The 26,326-nt window shown below is 35.0% G+C and overlaps 1 protein-coding gene across 1 annotated transcript; it reads right to left on the reverse strand.

Moving 5' to 3' along the window:
- Nucleotides 1–9: 9 nt before the first annotated feature.
- Nucleotides 10–23,342, reverse strand: kiaa0319 (KIAA0319 ortholog; the record flags this gene model as incomplete). Its single annotated transcript, XM_056475102.1, has 19 exons — nt 10–823; nt 2,868–2,959; nt 3,107–3,197; nt 6,555–6,677; nt 6,808–6,944; nt 7,721–7,880; nt 11,520–11,658; nt 11,751–11,902; nt 12,518–12,666; nt 14,136–14,265; nt 14,348–14,471; nt 15,693–15,921; nt 16,909–17,041; nt 17,124–17,219; nt 17,324–17,411; nt 18,090–18,187; nt 18,272–18,370; nt 21,349–21,505; nt 22,629–23,342. Coding segments are annotated over 19 exons (3,072 nt in total), but the record flags the coding sequence as incomplete, so codon positions are not given.
- Between the last annotated feature and the right edge of the window lie 2,984 nt (nt 23,343–26,326).

A 26,326-nucleotide genomic window follows, 5' to 3' on the forward strand; every position in this document is an offset into this window, starting at 1 on the left:
ATGGTCCTATAAAAGCCTGTATTTTTTATTATTTAATATTTGTGTGCATCTCCAGCTGCATTAAAACAAACGAAAATAATATGTCTGATACAAATGGCTTTGATTGCTATTCCAGCTAAAGCAGACATTTTTAAAGTTTGTAAAATCAGACCGCTAAAAGACACGGTGCAGTGTTCAGAATCAAGGACAAGACCAAAATATCAACAAACTATAACAACAAGAGAGCATTTCAGTCAGGCACATTAAAATTCATACAGTTCAGTACAAATAAAAGGATTTTGCATAAAGAACAGCATTATTTTTTTCATTTTGCTTTTATATGTATCAGTTATTTTGCAGATTCTCCCCAAAGGTTATAATCGGAGCATCTTAGAAATAACAAAATAATGCATTCTTGAACATACAAGCACTTTTAAACGCATAACACGTTGAATGCACAGGCTTTTCTATATTGAAACAGATTATGCTATTAGTAATTAAAGTCCGTATGTATCATACTGCAAACCAGTTTTGTTGTTGCTTTTACAAGACCAACTGAATTCAGTGGTCAGTAAGTTTTGCCACTCATTCAATTCAGTCAGTCTTTGTATTAGTGGGAAATTCAGCAATACCCCTGTGCTGTAAATATTCATCATGAAGAAATGTCCTTTTGTCCATGCGACTCAGCTCTCCACAGGGCAAAGGCTGAGAGTATCTCCGTTTCTGATTCTGTTATGAGCTTTTTGGACTCTTCCGTAATTGTAAATGTTGTCCTGCTCACTGTCCAGCTCTGATTCTGACATCATCAGGCTAGAGTTGTGCTCTGTGCTTCTGTGTTTAATGTCTGAAGATGACAAAACAGACAAAAAGAAAAGTGATTCCAGGTTTACAGCTTTGGTAGGCTCGTAAAACGTTGGTGTCTGTACAATACAAGCCTCTAAACATGACTAGATTTTTTCCAAAGTGGTCCTCCTAAATTGTAAAAAAAATAAAATTCACAAAAAAAAAGATTTTCTGACTTATTTATATTAGTTTTTAGATAATAAAACAGCAATGTTTAACGTAGCAATATTAGCAGTAAAAGTTAAAGCAGTATTTGGTGCAATATTCAGTTGACTTATGTATTCCATTTTACACTCACACTGCAAAAAAATGCTGGGTTCCACACATTTCCTTCATGTTGTCCCAACACAGATTGATTAAGTTAACATAATCGTTTTTTGTTTTTTTACAAATTTAAGCATAAAACAATTAGGTTGTCCCAAAAACAACTTAAGAATTGTGTTGTTTTAACTCATTTAAAAATAAATAGTTTAAAAAGCAGCATCAGTCATTTGAGTGCATACTAGAATTTAATTTTGACCAACTATTATTTTTCCAACATTTTTAAGCAATAGTTTTAATATCTATTTTTATATCTATTCTCATATTCATTTCTTTCATTTTGTCATGATGACAGTACGTAATATTGTTGTAGTTATTTTGCAATGTACTGGTTGAGCTTAAATTACCATTCAAGGGATTAACTAGGTTAATTAGGCAGGTCATTGGACAAGATTGATTTGTTCTAAAACAAATTGAAGATGAAAAATATTTCTTAAGGGGACAAATAATGTTGACCTTACAAATTGTTTTATTAAATGTAAAAAAGGAAGCTTTTATTCTAGCCAAACTAAAACAATTCCAGAAGAAAAAATATATATAGTAAATACTGTATAAAAAATAATAATAAAAAATAAATAAAAATCGCTCAACAGAAGAAAAGTTCATAAAAGTTTAGAACCAATTGAATGTTAGGAAATGTCCGTTTTTGAGTCAACTATGCCTTAAATTATTAGAGTCTAGCAATTATGTTTTATACTCGCCTATTAAGAAACATTTTTTATCTCCAACATTATTATATTTATTCATTAGATATTAGTAGGGCCAGACAGAATCTGCTGATATTTTTGCTATTTCTGCGCAGAATTTTGTAAAATCATCTGCAGATTTATGTGAAAATGATTTTTGGGAGAATTGTAACTGAAAATGTAATACAGGGTGAATCAAAAAGAATACCATGTCTTTGAAAAACTGTATTTAATCAAAGAAACATGATGAAACCTTGGATAATCAAGCAATATGAAGAGTACTTAAAGTTTTTTTTCAGTAGAAAACAAGTTTATAGAAGTTCAATATGACCCCCTCCAGACACTTGAGTGATATCAACCCGAAAGTTGTGGTATTCTTTTTGAATCACCCTGTTTATGAAATATTACCTTTTTAACTTTTATTTAATGTTTACAATGCAAATCCAATTATTTACAAATCCAATTGTTTACAATGCAATCCAATTGTTTGATAAACAAAGCAAGTCTCTCTAATAATAGACAGAAAATATGACTTTACGAATTGTATTGTAAATACATCAAATGAACATTTTCATATTAGTCAATAATATTACTGAAATTAATTTAAAAACTGAAGAATTATAAATTTACACACATTTACACAAGTAAATAAATAGACTCAATGATGTGCTAAAAATCTGCTGATTTCTACACGCACATATTCCGTGTGGGCCTAGATATTAGTTATGCATCATGTAGTGCTTATTAAATTGGTACTTGTACCTTTTAAATGGATACTAGTACACATTCATTAGCTACTAATACTTATCTGAAATCTTACTACTAGGGTTTTTTTTACTAGTAAGATTTTTAATTCTAAAACAATGAATGATTTAAGTTCAAATTAAGACAAATTATGATTTTTTCCATTGTCATGAATAAAAAATTGAGTACAGGACTGTGTTGGGTAAAACAGCACTTACAGGTATAGTAAACCTTTCCTAAAAATGTTCTGTCTTTGTTTCTCACTGCATAAAATAAACCTTAACTGAAACTTACTGTACTTTGGCTGAAGCTCCATCCTCTCCTGTTCATCCATATTGTCCAGTATTGTGTACTTGGTTTTCTTTCTGACTTTGGTACGTTTCTCCCTAAAACAGACCCTCACATAAGTACCTCATATAAAAACACTCAACAAAATTTCTTATTAAACAAATAGGAATATGATTTTTGTCAATATCTGACCCCAAACTAACTTCTGAATGGTAGTGAATGACAGAGATGGAACCTTTAATCACCTTTTACAGCAGCAGATGCAGATCCAGCTGATGGACAAGAGGAAAATGATTGTCACGAAACAAGAGATTGTGACATACAGCACACTCCAGTCTGCAGAGAGGAGACAGAAGAACAGCTCTCAGCATTTCAGCTCCCGTCAGTCATTTAAGCTTTTCATCGCATCCCACCAGAAATCAATCTCAGTACAAAGCAGCAAGATGTAGTCACATTAGTAACATTTCATTTCAATAGAATAGAGTAGCATGAGGCACTGTTCACACAGAGGTCACTTTCAAACCAAGCATCTTTAGGCTATATAACGGGGTGAATTTGTATGACTAAAGTTAACCAACTGCAAAATCCACAAGGATGCAACACGATTTAATGTGATTCACGATTTTGATATCACCATTTGATTTAGTCACTTTTATTTATTTATTTATTTTTTACAAAATGAGATTGAACACACTATATATACAGTACCGTAAATGTCTATCAAGGTTTCCACGTGGTCTTAAAAAGTCTTAAAATGTCATTGCCCAATACCAAAATCAAAATCTTAGGCCTTAAAAAGTCTTATATTTACTGAAATGTTGTGTTGTAGGGCATAAATCTTTTTTAAACACATCTTACAGTTCCTTTGTTCATGTATTGCTGGCCAAAACCCAAAAAAAATCACCAACAATCCATCTGAAACTTTAAACTTTTATTGGAAGGTAATTTTTTAACGATTTATCATAATGGTTTAATTATTAATTACAATAACATTTGTTTTAAAGTGCTCTATGTATTTACTGCTGAGAACCTGGACAGATTGTGTGCGAAGATTTAGTTTATTATAGTTTTTAAAACTTTTACAACATTTGTTTATTTTTTTATGTTAAGGAAAGTTTATGTTAGAAAAAAAGTGTATGGATACAAGTAGAGCTTTGCTTGTTTTTACACAATATTTAAAAAAATTTGCTAGGAAATATCTAAAATATTTAAATTTTGTATTATTAAATGTATTAAATTATAATATGTTTTTGATGGGGCAAATAATAATCTTTTCCATCTAGGCCATTTGAAAAAACATCCTTAGCCTTTAGTCCTCTATAAGTCTAAAATTTGATTCATAATGGTCTTAAAAATGTCTTAAAAAGTCTTAAATTTAACTTGGTGAAACCTGCAGAAACCCTGGTAAATATAGTAGGTGTCATTTTATTATCCAATTGCTGCATGTTTCTTTTTGAAGCTGAAATATAACACTGAAATAATATAACAAAATCAAATTGAATCTTTAAAACAAATCCCAAACCAAATAAGTTAATCAAATAAAGGGAATATTTTCATATTAGCAAATTAAGGCCTTGTCTGTGCTCTTTCCATTTAAAATGGAAGGCAATCATTGCATTTCAGGCCCTGTCCATACAAAAACAGCCGTTTTAAAAACTGTTTGGGCACTCATGCTCACAAAATACAATGTCATGTGAATGAAACTGGAGCGTTCTGAAAACTCAGAAACATTTTGCTTCAAGACATCAGTTTGCACGCTGTTATCTCTTTTCTGATTGGCCAACACAGTTTTATTCTTTATTCCAACACTTTTATCGCTGCCTGTTGATTCGGCATGCTTTAGGCAGTTGACTTGTCAAAAAACTGATTTCAGACAGACTTCTGAGACAGCATGATGATTTAATCATGCACAACAAAAGACAGTTTTGGTTTAATTAGCTTACTAGAAAACCAACTTCATGCTAGAAATGTCATAAAAAGTGGAAAATGTTGATCAAATTACATTTACATACAAAACAACACCCAAATGGCACTTTGAGACAGCATGTTTATTTTTAGTTTTAGCTCAAATGTCGGAAATGGAACAGACAGGATTGTAGAATATGGAAAGAAGTGAAAGACACATCTATGCTGCCTTCAAAATTCAATCATAAGAAGGTATCTCCCGAGACAGAAAGTAAAGCAGAATTTGGTTTCAAATGTGCCTTGATGCCCTCCCACCTTCCACCCGGAATGCGAAATTTCACAAAATAGTAAATGAAGAGTTCAGATGCAAAATCCTTTAAGTGAGCATTTTCCTCAGTTTCCTATGTTTCTATCCAATGATTTTACTTTAAAGGTGCTGTGTGTAAGTTTTTGACTCTTCTAAAGCATAAAAATAGCATAATGTGTTTGCAGATATTTTAGAAACATGCCAAGTGAACATTCTTGCTTATCTGCAAAACACTGCTGAAGTCAGATATTCTACTTTGAAAATGTATGTTTGAAATTGTATTTGTTTTGGTTATTTTAACCCACCCAATGTCAGTTTGGCCAATTATATTTCAGCACCCGGGGTTGCCTTGGTGAAAAAACAATGTATTTCATTCATTCAGAAAGGTTCTCAAAGCATGCGCCCGTGACCGAAATGCGGCCTCCAGTGGACAGTAGCAGACTCCGAAAAGAGACGCAGATTCAGAGTTAACCTTAAACATGTGAGCAGGCTACATTGTAACCCCGTGTCCTAACAACACGCTATGTGACGAGATTTGCAGTGATAAGAAATTTGGCTGTTAGCACCAGACTAAACACAGCCATTCAGAAGCACAGAATATGCACCAACTCACGAAATGGTAAGGTTGATAATCTAATTAATACAAATTAAACCTCTTTAACGTTATTAAATGTAGATGCTGAATCACTGATACAGTATGTGTTTGTTTGCATTTTTACAGTTCTAAAGTTCAATTTCAAATGGTTTATTTTATTTTCAAGATCCGAGGAACTATCTGCTGCTGCTTTCAATAGTATGACAATAAATGTCATGTAAAATGGCATTCAAACTCACATTGTTAGCATTTAACACCTAATAAACCTCATGTGGTGTACCTGAGGTGATCATTGTCAGTTTTTCCTGTTGTTTACCTGTGAGAAATAGAAGCCGTTTCCAATTTATCAATTCAAGGTGTTGGTTAGAACAAAAACTCCATTTAATATGGAAAATATTCCTTCTATGGCATGCCATTGCTTTTATTTAGAACACGGTTTAATCAGCCTTAAATAAGCCTTTAGGCTTGAGCAGGGGCGTAGCGGACATTTTAAAAGTGGGGGGGACGGCTGTATGAGATCATACATTCATATAATTATTAATCACCTGTTTCTAAATGGTCTGTCTCAAAAAGTGAGGGGGACGTATCCCCCCCATCCCCCCCGGTTGCTACGCCCCTGGGCTCGAGACTGCCTCCTGTTGGTCATCTGGCAATCTGCGCTTGCATTTGATTAGATCCAGGAATGCAATACCTAGTTCAACCACTGGGTGTCAAAATTACATACTGCGCCTTTAAAGAGAATGAAAATAACCTATTCATCACCATAAAAGTGAATTTACTGAATCTACACAGGTTTTCTTCAAATATGACCACACCTTCTTAGTTTGCTTACCTCTTTTTACCACTATTTGAAATTGCTCATTCAAAAAGGAAAGATCACACTAACCACAATTGCTCTCTCCATCATCGAGGAAACGGCGGATGGGGTTCTCCATCCACAGAGGGTCACAGGAACAGCTCTTTGTAATGGGGTCACACTGACCACGCCCAGAACACAGCAGCAAACACACTGCAGTGTTCACCAAGGTAAAAGAAGAAAGACTGCATTAAAATGTAGTCAATTGTACAATAAAGTAAATCTCATATGTTGTAAAACATTTTTAGTGAAATATTTTTAGAAAATGAATCAAGTCACTCACTGACTGTGTCCACTCTTAAGACCCTAAAGAGCAAGAAGTCTGTTTTCTCTCTCAACAGCTGGTTTCTCAGCAGACGAGCAAGTTTAGGGCCAGGGATCAAACCATCAGGACCCTGCACTGAGAACCTGAATACTGTGCTAAACACAGGAAACACATTTAAGCTTCAGTTATATTATTATTATTAAATTTAAGTTTAGTAAGTTGAAGGGATAGTTCACTCAAAACATGAAAAATTTCCATATCATTTACTTACACTCTAGTGGATCTAAACTTTTATGAATTTCTTCTGTTGAACACAATACAAGATATTTTAAAGAATATTGGAAAAAGCAGCCATTGACATCCATAGCTTTAACAAAAAATACTATGGAAGTCAATTGCTGCTTTTTGCCCAACAGAAGTGCATCTTCTTTTGTACTGTATATATATAATGCATCTCGTTTCTGAGTATAACACTCAGATGTGACCAGTGGCTTGGAAAAAAGAAAAGATTCTTTAAATGCCCTGATCTGACGGTAAAGACATTGGTGAACAAAGTTGTGAGTTTTTTGGTGCACAAAAGTGTTCTTGGAGCTTTATATGATTACAGTTTGAATGTTTTGACTATTTCTGGTTCCTTTTCTGGATTTTGAACATCTCTTGATCATTGCTGTCTATTGAGTATGTGAAATCTCTTGAATTTCATCTAAAATATGTTAATTTGTGTTCTGATGACGCATGAAGATTTCAGGGCATCTGAACGACTTGTGGGTAGTTCATGACAGGATTTTTATTTTGAGTGGCCTATCCCTTTAAATTACTTAAACTAAAAGTAAACAAGCCAATGTCTGAGGCACTCAGTGAAGTTTTGGACTTTTTAGATCCTCTATATTAGTCTTTATTTGGACTGGTTTGGTTAATGTGGGAGATGTACCTGATGTCAGACTGTCCATGTAGAGCCTTGAGTGCGATGTCTGAGTCCAACACATGCAGAAGTGCAGCCAGCTGTCTGATCACTGTGTCCTTCTGTTGCTGACTGACCTGAGCCACACTCACCTGCAGCTCAAGCTCTACCTCCTCTCGCTCACGCGGATCTGCAACGGAATCAAACAAGCCATCTATAAACTCACTAGAAAAATCTGAATATATGTGACCTAGGATCACAAAATCAGTCATAAGTTCCAGTTTTGGTAAATGAGATAGATGCATGAAAAATAAACAATCTTTCCATTGTTGTATGGTTTATTAGGATAGGTCAATATCTAAAAATATGAAGGTTAAAAAAAAATTATACTAAGAATATCAGCTTTAAAGTTGTCAATATTGAGCTCTGAGCAATGCATATTACTAACCAAAAATTATGTTTTTATACATTTGCTCAAGGAAATGTACGAAATGGAAAATAGTCTTTTAATGATTTTTGGCACAAATTAAAAATCAATCATTTATACTCATCCAGTATACATTTTTCAGCTATTACCACAAATATGCAGTACATGTCTTTGGACTAGAGCAGATTTTGTACCAAAATCAGACGTCATTCACCCCGGTAGAAAGTACATCCAAACTCTCTGAATCATTTGTCTCCTTATATAGTGCACTATGTGCCATTCACCATATACAAAATTGCAATTGTGTGACCAATTGATTCATTTCAGTTGCAAGTTTTGAATATTAATATCTTCTAAATATTGGCAAGGCAAGGCAAGTTTATTTATATAGCACATTTCATACACAGTGGCAATTCAAAGTGCTTTACATAAACAGGAATAAAAGAAACAATTATAAGAGAAATAAAAACAAACATAAAAATGGTAAGAATAAAAATAAAATAAAATAAAAGCTGATAAAATGTGTTATAAAAGAATTAAAAAGAAGAGAAAAACATAGTAGTTCGATCTGTCGGACGTAGCACAGTGCTCATTCAGTAAAGGCACAGCTAAACAGATGTGTTTTCAGTCTTGATTTGAATGTGCCTAATGTTGGAGCACATCTGATCATTTCTGGAAGCTGATTCCAGCAACGAGGGGCGTAGTAGCTGAAAGCCGATTCACCCTGCTTTGACTGAACTCTTGGGATTTCTAATCTATTTGATCCTAAAGATCTGAGTGATCTGTTAGGTTTGTATTCAGTGAGCATATCTATAATGTATTGAGGTCCTAGGCCATTTAGTGATTTATAGACCAGTAATAATACTTTAAAATCTATTCTAAATGTGACTGGGAGCCAGTGTAAAGACCTGAGGACAGGTGTGATGTGCTCTGATTTCCTGGTTCTGGTCAGAATTCTGGCCGCAGCGTTCTGGATGAGCTGCAACTGTCTGACTGTCTTTTTGGGAAGGCCAGTGAGGAGGCCATTACAGTAATCCACCCTGCTGCTGATAAAAGCATGAACAAGTTTCTCTAAGTCTTCACTGGAAACAAAGCATCTAATTCTTGCAATGTTTTTGAGATGATAGTATGCTGATTTACTAACTGCTTTGATATGACTATTGGAACTCAGATCTGACTCCAGAGTCACACCAAGATTCTTGACCTTATGTTTTGTTGTTTGACCCTTAGAGCCAAGGTACGCATTCACCTTGAGAACCTCATCTCTGTTCCCAAACGCAATCACTTCAGTTTTCTCTTTGTTTAACTGAAGAAAGTTTTGGCACATCCAATTGTTAATTTCATCAATGCATTGGCAGAGGGTGTCAATGGGGCTGTAGTCATTAGGCAGTAAGGCTAGGTAGATCTGAGTGTCATCAGCATAGCTGTGGTAGGAGATTTGGTTCTTTCTCATTATTTGGCTCAGAGGGAGCATATAAAGGTTGAACAGGAGTGGTGCCAGAATCGAGGCTTGTGGGACTCCACATGTCATGGGTGTCCACCCTGACCTATGGTCACCTATACTGACATAGTAACCTCTTCCTTCAAGGTAAGATCTGAACCATTTGAGGACCGTCCCAGACAGCCCAACCCAGTTTTCCAGCCTATCCAGAAGTATGCTGTGATCGACAGTGTCAAATGCAGCACTGAGATCGAGCAGTACCAGCACTGTTAGTTTGCCTGAATCTGTATTTAGGCGGATGTCATTGAATATCTTTATAAGGGCGCTCTCTGTACTGTGATGTGGTCTGAAACCAGATTGAAAATTGTCCAAACACCCCTTGTAGTTTAGGAACTTGTTAACCTGGTTAAAAACAACTTTTTCAATGATTTTGCCAATGAAAGGGAGATTTGAGATGGGCCTGTAATTGCTCAATATGGTGTTATCCAGGTTGCTCTTCTTCAAGAGGGGTTTAACAACTGCAGTTTTAAGTGAGTTAGGAAAAATCCCTGAGAGAAGTGAAGCATTTACCACTTTTAGAAGATCCATTTCTAAGCAGGTCAACACCGTTTTAAAGAATGATGTGGGGAGCGTGTCGAGACTGCAGGTTGATGTTTTCATAATTTGCACGATCTCTTCTAAGATTTTGCCATTAATTGCCATGAAATCGGACATAATGTCTGATTTCTTAAGTTGTGGTTGAGCTAGTCTGACGTCGACACAATTTGGCTGATTGGATGAGCTGATTGCCTTTCTGATATTATTGATCTTGTCAGTAAAGAAATGAGCAAACTCATTACATTTGCTTTCAGAGAGTAGCTCACTGGGAATCCGACTGGGGGGGGTTGTGAGTTTCTCTATCGTTGCAAAGAGTTTACGAGCATTGTTTACGTTGCTGTTTATAAGGCTTGAAAAGAAAGTCTGCCTAGCAGTTTTTAGTTCCATATTAAAAGCACGAAGACTGTCTTTATAGATATTATAATGGACTACTAGTTTCGTCTTTCTCCACATACGCTCAGCTTTTCTGCACTGACTTTTCGTCATTTGTATTCTTGGGGACCTAGTCCAAGATCCCCTTTGGCTGCTAGTTATCTTCTTGGCTTTAACAGGAGCAATGTCATCTATGACATTCTTAACTTTAGAGTTAAACAAATCAAGAAGAGAATCAACAGAGTCTGCAGATATACTTGGTGCTAGCGATATGGCCTTCATAAACTGCTCATTAGTGTTCTCATTTATGCATCTCTTTCTGACAGAGACAGATCTGTCTTTAATTGCTGGAGTGATCAATATGTCAAAGAAAATACAGAAATTATCAGATAGTGCAACATCCTTAACAACAGTTGATGAAATGTGTAAACCCTTAGTTAAATATAAAAATATAAGATCTTTTTACTCATTTGAATTAAGAAAATATAAAATTCTAAAGAAGCTAATGGTCTAATCCCATTCAATGATCTATGCTAACCTAAGCTAAAAGTGCACTGGTCAGATCTGGAAATTGGCTAAATGGAATAGGCTTGAAGTTTTGGAGCACAATATTTTATAGATAACTTTATGCTTCAAGGTTAACATATTAATAACTAGAGACAAAACCAAAATGACATTTTGATTTTAAGGGAATTTAAATGTAGAAAAGTAATTAGTAAGGTTTGTACATCAGCATCATTCTGCAAAATAGACTACCATTTAAACATTTGAGTGTTCATCAAAAATGCAATACATTGATCAAATACCACAATAAAGACGTGTATTGCAAAAGATTTCAAATAAATGCTGTTCTTTCAAACTTTATACATTTGATCAAAGAATCCTATCAAAATTGATCAAAAATCCTGAAATGAATCTATTATATCAAATAAAAAATGCATTTTCTGAACATCAAGCAGCTGTTTCCTATTAAAAAATGAGTAATATCTTACCAGGTCGTACTTCCACAGTGGCTGTAGCCGTGCTTGAGCGGCCCTGGACATCAGTGACCCGCAGCTGGAACAGGTATGTTCCTTCTACCAGGTTGGCGAGGTAAAGCGAAGCCTCGTGATCTGAACCATACAACACATCCTACTCTCAAAAGATGTGAAAACAAGACAGAGAAAGGTAAAACACTGAGCCACAGCAAATGGTACAGAAAATAATCCAACAAATTCACTCACCCCAGCAGCAGGGCTCTGTTCATCTCTAACCCAAAGAAAGGACACGTTTGCTGGTCCGCTGTTGGACACTGAACCTCTGAGCATGAGAGAGCTGTTGGGCAGAGTGAGTGTGTGGCTGCCGCTGGCATGAGCCACCAGTGGCAGGCTTTTAGCTGTGAATTTAACAACATTAGAACTGTTGGCAGTTTGTGTAACATACATGTGAAACCAGGCGTCAGTCACACACACAGAGAGGATATTTAAACTGTCTGAATCATTAATCCCCTATATAGTGACCTATGTTTTATTCACATTGTGTGCCAAAGCTGAGCGGCCTTCTCTGAATGTAGGAAGGTACACCCACTGGATGACTCTGGTCTACAAGGCTTTTCTGGGTCTGGTGCCTTTATACCCAAGTTCCCTTCTTCATAAGTCAAAAATCCAGTGTGCCCTACGTTCAAGTGAATCTTATCATTTGATTGTTTCCTAGGTTCGAACGATAACCAATGAAGAGCAAGACATCAGACTACATCAACCAATGAAAACATGGCATACATACACACAAAGGCGAAACATGGTGTGAAGCAGGTAACCAAATAAATGACAAGACAGCATTACACACTGGTTACAGGTTTCTTCAAAATATCTTATTTTGTGTGTAATAGAAGAAAGAAACTCTTTAAGTTTAGGAACCACTTGAGGGTGAGATAATAGTGAGCCAGTTTTTTATTTTTTGTGTGTGAACTATACCTTTATTCACATTTATGCATGTGCACGATTCAGCTCACCTTCTTTAACAGTGACGCTCAGGAGTGCGCTGTCTGTTTCTCCCTGCTCATCCACCACAGTCAGCTTCAACTTGTAAATCCCAGATCTTAGGCCTGTCGCGATGGCAACCGCTTTATTGGAATCTTTTATCTTCAAGCCTGGAGGGCCACTTCATCATTACATAAGAGGAGAATGGGCATGATCAACACACTGGCCACCAAAAGCCTGCACTATTCATGCATCACTGAGGGTGACAGAAATTTGTTTTGAAAAATAAAACAGAAAAATATCCTGCACTTAAGCTTTTGTAATGATAACATGCTACATTTTTTCTTTGGGATGTCTAGCTCATTTTTATGAACAGATTCTTTTGAACACTTTGTTGCAATTAATTGGTTAAAATATGATTAAATGTTTCTTTAACACTTCACATATTTCCAGATGACCAGGAATTCTCGCAATTCTTTATAACTCAGAATTGCGACTTTATAACTCAGAATTCTGACTTAATAACTCGTAATATTGACTTTATAACTCAGAATTCTGACTTTAAAAAAATGTTAATTATTATTATCTTTTTTTCATTATTATATATATATTTTTTCCAATTAATTTTTTTTATTTATTGAGTGGCGGGAACAGGCTTCCATAGATATTAGCTAAACAAACTCTTATTTTAATGAATATAAAAGTTTAACAAAACTGTTTTGTTTTAATACACCAAAAAAGTATTGCTATATTCACTGGGAAACAAATACAAATTTCCCAGATGTCCAGATTTATTACGCTTTACATAAAATCAATCAAAATTAAATAATACTAATAATAATAATATTATAAAACATACTGTATATAATATAGTATACATAAATACTATAATGCATACTATACATAATAATATACACAGTTGAAGTCAGAATTATTTGCCCCCCTTTGATTTAAATTTTTTTTTTAATATTTCCCATGTTGTTTATCAGAGCAACGAACTTTTCACAATATGTCGGATAATCTTTTTCATCTAGAGAATGTTTTAGTTTTATTTCGGCTTAATTTTTTAAAAACCCATTTTAAGGTCAAAATTATTAGCCCCTTTAAACTATTTTTTTTCCATAGTCTACCGAACAAACCATTGTTATACAATAACTTGCCTAATTACCCTAACCTGCCTAGTTAACCTAATTAACCTAGTGAAGCCTTTAAATGTCACTTTAAGCTGTATAGAAGTGTCTTGAAAAATATCTAGTCAAATATTATTTACTGTCATCATGGCAAAGATAAAATAAATCAGTTATTAGAAATGAGTTATTAAAACTATTATGTTTAGAAATGTTTAGAAATCTATCTATCTATCTATCTATCTATCTATCTATCTATCTATCTATCTATCTATCTATCTATCTATCTATCTATATATATATATATATATATATATATATATATATATATATATATATATATATATATATATATACACTTTTTTAAACAGTGGGGTAATAAAAGTTGTAATATAAATATAAGTAATTTAGAAATTATGAAACTAATGTATTTGCAAAATAATGATTATTTCATGTTCCAGTTCAACTAGTTAAATCTAAAAAAAGACGAAAAAAAAACTTATTAAAGGAATAAAATCAATACCTGATCACGTCCCACTGGTATCTGCTGATGGCCTGATCATCAGTGCTGCCGCTGCCATTCAGTGTGATGCTGTTGACCGGCAGAAGTAGCTGTATGTCAGGTCCTGTTACAGCCACTGGTGCTCTGTTTGCTGCCACAAATAATAAAATTTCAATTGCAGAGGAAGTATAATTCTTCTGTATGCATATTTATTGGTGCCGTGGCTGTTTTACCAGGCAGCACAGTGACGGAGATGGTGTCTGAATCCTGTTGACCTCTGGAATCAGTGACTGTGAGCTGAAATGTGTACTGACCCTCCTGGAGATCAGAGAGCTGCACAAATGCTGATCTCGCATCCTGAAGAAGGAGCATATGAAAACATCAACTAAAAACAACAACAATCAAGCTCTAAATTATTATGTATAATTGTGAGTTTGACTGCATATTATGCAATAATCATCTTGAATCAGCACAAATTCATCAAAAAAAGAGGATTCATAAACGACATCTCAGTTGTTACTCCTAGATAATCATATTAAATCATCATCTCTTTAGGTTTATTTACAGATTTTTCAGAAATTATTAAGAGTGTCACACAGTCTCTTTAAATTCTACAACCATTTTTTTTTCAATTCATTATGTTCATTTAAAATGCATTTGTACATTTACAATTAATTACAATTAATATAAATATGATTCATATCCCTTATTTCACAACCATTTCCTCTGAAATATCACAATAAACACTGAATTCCCAATGTAATAACAATGGAGGCTTTTTTTTACTTTATATAACAGTATTGTTTAAAATTATTTATTCATATACATCATAATAATTTCTGTATTTCATTTAAAGAAAAATTAACCAATTCTGAACTGCGTAAAATCAGTCCTCAGTAATCTTACTTTTTGCAAAAACATTCATACGTTTGTAAAAAAAAAAAAAAATAGAAATATACATGTTCTTTTTTACAAGCATATGAATGGAAAGTTAACTTTTGAAAACTTTTCATATGAATATTTTCATCATCTAAAGAGCCATTTTCCACTGTGAACAGCCCTTTCTCTGAAAATGAAAAGGTCCTATGGATCTCAATGGTTCTTTAACGGAACCATTAAAGCCATTAAGAACCTTTATTTTCAATAGCGTGAGACTCTTAACAGCAGGTGCCCAGACAGACTAGCGAATACACATACACACTTAGACAAAATTGTTAGTACCCTTTCATTAAAGAAAGAAAAACTACAGTGGTCACAGAAATAACTTGAACCTAAAAAAAGGTAATGATGAATCAAAATTTACTGATAATGAAAATCCAATCTTGCTTTCAAATTGTGGATCAACAGAAACAATAAAAGGGCAAACTATTGAAACAGGCCTGGACTAAATTGAAGGGTACCTATAATTTTGTCCAAAGAAGATTCAAATGGTCAATGGTCCCATTTTCTTTTCTTTTTATTTTTCCTTAGGAGTTTTAGAAGTGGCTTTGCAGTAGACTAACCATTCCTGTCAACAACTGTAGTTAAAAAAAGGCCAACCTTATATTTTTCCACTGGGTAAAGTAAAGATCTAATTACCTGCATGGTGACCTTTCGGGTCGGGCTGCTGGGATGGAGTGTCCAGAGGTAGTTTGTAATGGATTGGTCATCTGTGCTTTGGTTTCCCCACAGGGTGAGGTGGTTGAGAGGCAGGGTAATGATCCGGTCTGTGCCCGCTCTGGCTAGAGGAGGCTCATCTTTTGGGCTGCTGACCCTCAAGGTGGCAGTACTGGAGTCGCTCAACCCCTCAGAATCAGACACTGTCAGCCTAATGTAGGCCAAGCAAAAATCAGGTCAGGATGAAGTTAATGAGGTCAAGACTTATTAAAGAAAGCCCAGAGGAGTTACCCACTAAAGATTTTAACAGCTTCAGGCAAGACATGGCAGGTAAAAACTGTTTATCATGCCTATATCAATTTTGGTCTTTTTCACAGCGTAATGGTTTTTATATAGAAAATAAACACCTTTAAGAATTTATTTCATCACACTTTATTCATTTGTTTCTTTGTAGAACATCACACGTTTACTCAAAATTTGTTTTGTTTTTTTCTCCTGCCCTGAGCCATAAATCTTCACTTCAGCAGCCCTGAAATACACACAACTTTTCTATTTAATGCAAATATAAATTCTGAAGGTTTTTACAAAGGGCTCATACATAATTTGTCTGCATATATAAACAGCATGTTATTCTTCAAAATAAATTAATAAATAATAAAATATGGGCAGCACTTCATACAATGTTCAATGTTCAATCTTCATACAATGTATTTCATACAATGTTCTGTTGTAAAACTCTGACCGCAGGCTAATAGAGTAGGTTGTGTCTAATCTGCTCCTACATCATCAACTATATGGTGCAGGTGATTGGTTGCAATAAGCTTGCTCCTCAGCATTTTAAAAGACTCTGTGTTGTTTTACACTATACGCACTGTGTTTTCGAAAACACTCATCCACCCCAGCTCTACCTGTGTTTAAATCTGTTATGGGGTTACATATACAGTTAGGTCCATAAATATTTGGACATTGACACAATTCTAACATTTTTGGCTCTATACACCAACACAGTGGATTTGAAATTAAATGATGTGCTTTAACTGCAGACTGTCAGCTTTAATTTCAGGATATTTACATCCAAATTCCCAAATCCTCTATGGAAAAACCTTTAAACCTAAAAAAAGATACAAGAATTTTCTATCTAATGCCAAGATTAGATATTTAATCCCTTATTTTCTTCTTGTAAAACAAAAGTCCTTACTTGAAGGTGTATTCTCCAGGTAAAAGGTTTTTTAGCAGCAGTACAGGTTTGTCAACAGGACCTTCAGGTGTCCAAAACGGGCCATCCACCTTCTCCCATAGATAACGGACAATTCCTGCATCATCCACACTCTCTGGAAATGCAAATTTAGTTAAAACTCACGACCTAAATGATCTATAGCAAAAAAAGCCGAGAAAAGAAAACAAGCCATGTACCACTTCCGTTAATGATGAAGACCGAATCTTCTTGGAGAACTACATCTTGGCTCTTAGGAAGAGTGACGGCTTTAGGAGGCTTGTTTATTTTCTCTGCTGTAGAATGAAAAGGAAGCCAATTCATCTACTGTTTGAGGCCCATGATGCACATACTTTATTTTTGGTGATTAAATGATGATGCAAATAGGGTATAGTTATACCAGGGTGTACTGTCAAATCCACAGAACCTTCTCCATACGCTTGATGTGCTTTCACAATCACTCTGACTGCGTAAACACCCTCTGAAAGCTGGAATAAAAGAAACAACGATGTTCTTAGAAAATGAAAGTACTTTAATCTACTAAATAAGGGTTTCTCTGGGTTTTTTTTAATTCAGGGGAAAACAAATTTCAAAGACTATTTATTATGAAATGTGATGCTTAGTATATCTTGTACTTTTATTTTGGTTAACAAAAAATATTATTATTATTATTATTAATATTATTATTATTATTATTATTATTATTATTAATATTATTATTATTATTATTATTATTTTAATGTTATTATTATTATTATCATTATTATTATTATTATTATTATTATATAGTTTTAAGGACTTTTAAATAATCAACTAAATGCATACGTATACAACAAATTATTATTTAGAAATTGTATGTTGTTTTTGAATATATCTGATGTAATACAAAATTATTATTTGAATTTTTATACAACAAAGTTTTTAGAATTATTAGACATTTGAGAGTTCAATGTCTTAAAAAATAATCAAATGAAAATGTAACAATTCATATGTTTAGGTATAAAACTAGTTTCAATTAAAAATTGGAAAAGGAACATTTGCTACAGTTAAAACACAGAAGAGGAAATTAGTGTGAATATTCCTTTTTAAAATAAAAAAAAAAGAAATATAAATAAAGTAAAAAAAAAAAAGTTTAAAAAAAGTGTATTAAATGAATTAAATCTCACTTCAGAAAGTATGACAGACTTGTTGTGCTGCCCCTCCATCACCCTATGTTGTCCATCTGGTGAGGTCACAAATGTCCACTCATATGTGTAAGGAGATTCTAGGGGAAAATTAAAATAAAAAAATAAATACATAATCATGACTCATCAGGAATGCATATAATTCAGAATGCAGAAGGTCGTACCGGCAGTGTCATCTGGACTAACTGAAGCTGTTAGTTCAACAGTGTTTTGGGGAAGCGTGGCTTCAACAGGGCCTTCAATGGACACAGTCAGAGCTCTTACTGAACAAAGAGAGAGTGACAAGACAGCCAATTAAGTCAAGTCACATCTATTTATATACAAGTTTATATCACACAACAGCTTCACAGTAATAATAAACAATAAATAATGCCAAAAAAAAAAAAAAAATTGAAATTTGCTTAAAGACAGCTTTAAGACCACAGTTTTTGAAGCATTTTTAAGCTCAATTTAGTTAGTCAACTCAACAATGTTGATTCAGTTTAGTTCAATAAAAGTGCAAAGTCAATCAATTACGAAACAAGTTAAACTAAAAGTTCTGTCATTAATTACTCACACTTCACTTGTCACAAACATGTTTAAAAAATTTTTTTGTTGAACATAAAAAATAATATTTTTAAAACTGCTTATAACCTGTAACTATCGACTTACATAGTCTTTGTTTTTCCTACTATGGACGTCAATAGTTTAGACGACAAAAAAGGATTCTGATGCTGTGTTCACACTAGACGCAGCACACGCGAATAAATCGTGATATTTGCGCGTAAACAGGCGCGCTAACATTTTGTGTTTACTCGCTTTATTCATGGGTCAAATTCACAGCACAATAGACATGGATTTGCGTCATGGGCAGGGCTTCTGTCTGCCCGGTGACTCTAGCTTCATTGCTAAATCGCTAACATGGATTTTCAAGAGTTCACACTTAGCTGATGATTGACTTTAAATCTTGTTTGGCAAGCTGTCCTGGGAGAGAGCCCTGAGCTCATAAGATCCTCGAGCTCGAGGCTCCCTCCCATTTGCAAGGCGAGAGGGGAGTTTTAGCTCAGGTAGATCTCGAGAACTCCCCTGCTGTAGTAGCTAATGAACAGATAGTGATTGCTCTTAAGAGATAACTACTTACTAGGAGCATGTCTATGGTGCTGATTTGGATTAGTCAATTAACTTAAGTTGCATGTTTTTGGATGGTGGGAGTAAACCGGGGAACCTGGGGGAAACCAACGTGAGCACAGGGAGAACATGTAAACTCCACACAGAAACGTCGGCTGGCTTGGTAAGGACCACCCATCTAGGAAAGGATGAGGAGTAGGGGTGGAAGGGGGGATTCTCCAAAACGAAGAAGGCTGTTATATGGAACTTAGGGTATTTATAGTGGCTTAGGAATCATCTGATTGGTGAATCATAAATTGAATAATGCGGGACCGGCTGCAAGTAATCATAAGCATGTGATCCTCTCGAAATTAGTTTATAAATAAACTTCACTTATTAGGAGAATAGCTGTGTTTATGTACTTTAGGAAGGCTGATAAACAGCGTTGATTCGTTTGGAGCCATGTCTGAGTTTACTAGATCCATTTAAAGGTGCACCCAGCTCTATGAGTTCATCAACTCCTCCAGAAACTATACCTGGATGATGGAAGCTTTCAGCGGTGCCTCAGACTGAGCTGAGCCGTTTGATGTAACTGTTGTCCGTTGTTGGCAGGAGGATTTTCCCCCCGGAACACCACCAACAGGTGCTACGTCATAATCACACCCCTACTAGAGCAAGCTCCTGATCGGTTAACATGTCCGCTGAAGTTCAGATTTTCCAACTCGAGCGATTCGCGCATCAATCCGCTCAACTCATGCTGCTTCATTCACACAAATCGCTTGTTTTGCGCCACTTCATTTGCGCGAATCGCATCTTTCGCACAGCCTCATTCACACGTTACGCGCTGCAGGATGTCTTTGCATTGACTTAACATGTAAATCACTCGCGCTTGACAAGTCATCAGCATCTGGTGTGAAAGCAGCATAACACTATTCAAAAGAAAGTATTTTGTGTTCATTAGAAAATAGAAACTCATCAAGATTTGAAACCACTAGAGAGTGAGGAAATAGTGAGTACTTTTTAATTTTTGAGTGAACCATCTCTTTAAACTAAAGAAGACAAGTGGTTTTCAGTAAGTTTAATGTTGATTCAGTTCAGTTCAGTAACAGCAAATATTCAAATTGAATCAAAATAGAATAATAAAATAAGTTCAGTCCAGCTATAAGCAGCTCTACAAAAGGCACAAGTGTCAATATTTTGCTCAAGTTCATTTGCTTCTGAAGCAGCTTTACAGAAGACAATAGTGCCTTCATACTGCTTGGTTCAATTAATGTCAGCTGATAGTGTCAGTGCAGTCAAATCGATACTTTTACTGATTATTAAGTGTCTTTTAAACAACAAAAAAGCAAGACAAGGGCAATAGTGGTGAGGAAGCCTAAACTCGGGTGACAGAAATGGAGTAAAAGCCTTTGGAGGAACCAGCCTCAGTTAATTGGCCAGTTCTCCATTTGTTTTGTTACTGCTTGTGACAAAACAGTGATGCTTGCATTTGTAAATCACTAATAAATTGCCACTAATAAATGGACACATACAGTCAGTGTTGAGGGTAATGCATTACAAGTAACGTGAGTTAAGTAATCAGTTTTTTCTAAGTAACTAATACAGTAAGGTGTTATAAAATATCATATATAAAATATCTATGTTAATTTTTCAAAAAAGTAATGCCAATGACTTCAATGACACTCACGCTTTAGACGGCCTTGTAAACAACTACAGTGCACAGGGTGGATTCTGGTCTTCTTCTTGGCTTTGTGGCTGTTCATCAAGACAACGGCAAGGTTTGTTTAAGCTCGGGTTAACAATGGCTCAATTTTATATGTATACAATATTACCGTGTAAAGTCTCGGCTGTGTATTTAAAAATGCCAGTTCCTTTATTTTCATTCTCCTGTTTGTGTACGCGCTGGTGACGTATCTATGTAAACCAATAGCATTTAGCTGCACATCTTGCTTCGCCTTTTGGTAACCTTTTGTTGTGCAAGGTACCCTACCAAAAGAGTACCCAAAAAGTGGTACGGTCAGGTAAGCTTTTTGGTACCCTTTGACAGTAGAAACAGCCATAAAAGCGTACTGAACCGTACCACTCAGTGGAAACGGGCCATAAGTATTGCATTAGTTACTTTAAAGGTAACTTCTCCCAAACTTGCACACAGTACCTGGCTGTTCTGAGGTCATCTGCGGTGTGGCCTCAGTGTTGGCTGGAGTGATGAATGAACCGTTAACTGCACTGAAGTTCGAGGGCTCTGTATTGATGTCTTCCAGGACTTTAGGTGCAGTAGTTACAGACGATGTGTTCTGTGGCTCTTCTTCAACCTTTAATGATAAAAGTGTTTTCATACTCATGTCTACAGATTTCACACAACAGATGAGACATGAAACTGACTGATTAAGCACTGCCAGAGTGAGAGAACATTTAAGACACCATGTTTTCTAATGACGCCACAGCATTAAAATAGAATCGTGACATTTCAAGCAATGATAATGAACTGGCAACTATCAGTAAGAGAAATGCCAGTCTTGATCACCGTGCCATGGTTACAAATGGTCTCTTCAATATTTATTTTACTTAAATTAATAATAAGGGACAAAGCCAAAGGAAAATGAATGAATGAATGAAAATTCTAATGGTCACAGATTACAATAAGGTTTCATTAGTTAATGTTAATTTATTTACTAACATAAAATAACTATGAACAATATTTGTACAGCATTTATTATTCATAGTTCAACATTTACCAATACATTACTAACATCCAAATTAGTTAAAGCACTGTGAGTTAACATGAACTAACAATAAACAACTGTATTTTAACTGTTTTTAATTATTTAAATTAACTAAGTTCACTAGGCGGGTTAGGGTAATTAGGCAACAATGGTTTGTTCTGTAGACTATTGAGAAAAAAATAGCTTAAAGGGGCTAATAATTTTGACTTTAAAATGGCTTTATAAAAAAATTAAAACTGCTTTTATTCTAGCTGAAATAAAACAAATAAGACTTTTTCCAGAAGAAAAAATATTTTCAGACATACTGTGAAAATTTCCTTGCTCTTTTAAACATTATTTGGGAAATATTTAAAAAAGAAAATATCAAAGGGGGCTAATAATTCTGACTTCAACTGTGTGTGTGTGTGTGTGTGTGTGTGTGTATGTATGTATATATATATGTGTGTGTGTGTGTGTGTGTGCGTGCGTGCGTGCGTGCGTGCGTGTATAAATTTATTACACAGCTGTAATACTGAAAACATATTTCTTAATGTTAAATCCAATCCATATTTAGGATTATTTTATAAACAGCTTGCTTTTAATAAGAAATCAATGGTAACATTTTCAATAACTTTAAATTCATCCTTGCTGAATAAAAGTAGTACTAACTTCTTTTATCTGTTTTCAGTCTCTTGAATATTGTAATTAATATTAATCATGATTCAACACTCACCTTAAGGTCAAATACAGTGGTTGATGGTACCGTAACATTAGATTTTGCTTCAATAATGGTTGATCTGCTTTCATTTCTCACTTCTGGAGAATGACTTGGGGTAAAGGTGCTACTTTCAACAGGGCCCTGAACAGTCGTCAATCTTTCACCGCCTCTCTCCATCTCTGACTGGTTGAATTCCTCCTTTCCTTGAACAGGTGGCCAATCATAAAGCCCAGTTTGCTCTTCTTGCTCTACCGCTTTGTCTATGTCTTCAGCCCTTTTGTCTTCCAAACTTCTCTCTGAATACTCAGCCTCAGGGTTGTCCAAATCCTGAATCCCTTCCAGCAGAGCGAGATCCTTCATGGGATCCTCTGAGCCCCGGTGTCTGGCCAGAGGCTGCCAGTGGTTTGGGAAAGACTCTCCTCGAACCAGGGACTGCAGGACAAGTGTTTGTGGGGGCCCACGTTGTAGGAAGGCCAGGTAAGAGTCTGCACCAGGTCTCTGCTTCGGCTGGCAGTTTTCTTTGCGCTGACAACTGAGCACATAGCAGCGGCGCTCAAAAAACCAGGCCAGGTCACAGCCCGGGAGATCACAGCAGGCCCCAGCACACTGAGCCAGGGACGACACATCTGGGACCCGTAAAATACTGCTGCTCCTCAGCTCCGGAGACACCACACTTTCAGAGTAGGTCGCGGCCTGCCAGCACTGTCCTGACACTGAATCGGCCACAAATAAACAAATACATTATGCTTTTGACAGCCAAATGCTTTGCAACATTTGCTAAATGTCTGGCAGAACAAGATGCGAGTTCAAATCAATGTTTTGGAAAATCACATACACTGTAGCTAGTTTTTTTCAGTCTTTCATGTACTTAAATGTTCAAATTAAATGGCAGCTTGATAAATAAAGCATTAAGCAGATGGCAAAGTCTCTTCACGACACAACTGCATGAATTATTTCAAAGAAAAACATCAGTGTCTGACAGAATTCTCTCATTGTTGTTACATTTTTTAACATTATAAAGTCTACATTATGTGTGATACATACACTTTAAGTATTCAAAATGAGGGGTTTTCTATCATACAGACACATTTGGTGAAAGTATGATATGATGTGAGAGACCACCTTCCTAAAATCTAAAAGGCCATTATGAAATTTATTTTTATATAAAGAGATTAATACAGTGAAAAAAAAGTTTATTATAGATGGGTCTAAAATATTTTTTTCTAAAAAATAATAAACTATATTTAATAATATCATTCATTCATTTTCTTTTCGGCCTAGTCCCTTTATTAATCTGGGGTTGCCACAGCGGAATGAACCGCCAACTTATCCAGCACATGTTTTACGCAGCGGATGCCCTTCCAGCTGCAACCCATCTCTGGGAAACATCCATACACACTCATTCACACTACAGACAATTTAGCCTATCCAATTCACCTGTCTTTGGACTGTGGGGGAAACCAGAGCACCCAGAGGAAACCCACGCGAACGCAGGGAGAAAATGAAAACTCCACACAGAAACGCCAACTGACCCAGCCGAGGCTTGAACCAGCGACCTACTTGCTGTGAGGTGACAGCATACCTACTGCGCCACTGCGTAATACTATATACTGTAATACTATATTTAATTATATTCAATAATATTTAATTTACTCATTATACTATTGTACTTAATCTGCTTTTCTTTGTTTGCATATTTAAAATGATCAATTTCATTTAAAAGGCATTTTGGATATATATTTTTAACATTATCTTGTAATTTTTGTATGAATTATTTAGATTACATTTAATATTTTGTGATTATAAATATACTACTTTTATATTAATTTGGTTCTTTCTTTTATATTCATATTTATTGATCCGTTTTAATAATAGATTTATTTATTTGAACTTATTATACCTTTAACACATTTATCTTTAGTTTATTTTATTCATTAAATTATTCATTAATTTATTGTAATATATACAGTTAAAGCCTTTTTTGATTCTTTGATTCTTTTGATTCTTTTTTTTCTTTTTTAAATATTTCCCAAATGATGTTTAACAGAACAAAGAAATTTTCACAGTATGCCTGATAATATTTTTTTCTTCTGAAGAAAGTCTGTTGTTTCATTTTGGTTAGAATAAAAGCAGTTTTAAATTTTTTAAAAAACACTTTAAGGTCAAAATTATTAGCGCCTTTAAGCTTTATTATTTTTTTTTTGATAGTCTACAGAACAAACCATAGTTATACAATAACTTGCCTAATTACGCTATCCAGCCTAGTTAACCTAATTAACCTAGTTAAGCCTTTAAATGTCACTTTAAGCTGTCTAGAAGTGTCTTGAAAAAATATCTAGTAAAATATTATTTACTGTCATCATGGCAAAGATAAAATAAATCAGTTATTAGAAATGAGTAACTAAAACTATTATGTTTAGAAATGTAAAAAATCTTCTCTCTGTTAAACAGAAATTGAGGGAAAAAATTAACAGGGGGTTAATAATTCAGGGGGGTTAATAATTCTGACCTAAATTGTAATTTAATATTAATTATTTTTGTATCCCAGGCACATCCTTGCAGCATCAGCCTAATCAGATGAATAATGCAGAAAGATATACTCGCCTCTGATATAGAAGAGCATCAAAAGTGAAAGAACTGGTGAGAAGTTCATGATGCCACTGCCACCTTTTCACAGCGATGGATTCTGACAGACATTACCTCTTCAAAACCTTTGGGAAGACATCACAAATTTAAAATAGAATAGAACACTGAACAATTAACAATAATTTAAAGCAACTGTAAATTCAATTGATGGCAGAGCCTTTTTTCAGCCACAGTTGTAGTATACATACATATCTCTGGGGTAATGTTGTATGTTCTTGTTAAATACATTATACTGTCTCCATTATCATTCGTAATCACAGCTGTCTTTATTTATTTTGTTTTTTAAAACGAGCAAATCCTTTAACACAATGAAGCTAAACAGAAAAAAAACGGCAAGCCCGAGACTATTGTTGTTATTGTATAGTTTTAGCTGTAGCCTACAGTACCAGAGGGATGTGACGCTCTTATTCAAGCATCTGTTTCCATGACATCGAGGACCAGCTTCCGTGCTGCTGCTCCATGGCGAACTCGCGCTGGACACAAGCTGATGGAGTAAACTAAAGCTGGGGTGAAGACCTGATATTGCGGCAATTATCTTAAAATAAAAGCTCTGGTATTGCTCGAGAGACGCTGAGGTGTGTGTGTTTGTCTGCGAGAGGGAGTGTCAGCAGATAAAGACAGAGACGAGCAGCAGGGCGGAGGGAAACACGTGACGTGATCTCTGTGATGTTGCAGAAACACACACACATCACATGGCTGATTTGGTGTATAGATTGCGTTTATATTTAAAATATTATATATGTATTTTTTTAATTATATAATAATAATAATAATAATAATATAATTAACATTGTTGATATTTCATTTCAATTATATGTCTCGTCTTCGCCCCAAAACGTAGTCATAGTAGCAATTACAACAACTTATTTAAATCGTTTCATTACATAATTAACGTTACGGATATACTAACCCTTGTGTCGACCAAGCGGCAACCTCCCGCGTTCAATAGGAAATTGCTCAGAAGCAGTCGCGTCGCACATACCCATAGTTGCTCAGTCAGATGGTATGACCGAGGACCAACCTCTGACATCACACACTAGAAGAAATCGAAACTTATCTTACCTGCC

The sequence above is a fragment of the Danio aesculapii genome, chromosome 16 (genome assembly GCF_903798145.1).
Source record: "Danio aesculapii chromosome 16, fDanAes4.1, whole genome shotgun sequence".
NCBI classification, from domain to species: Eukaryota; Metazoa; Chordata; class Actinopteri; order Cypriniformes; family Danionidae; genus Danio; species Danio aesculapii.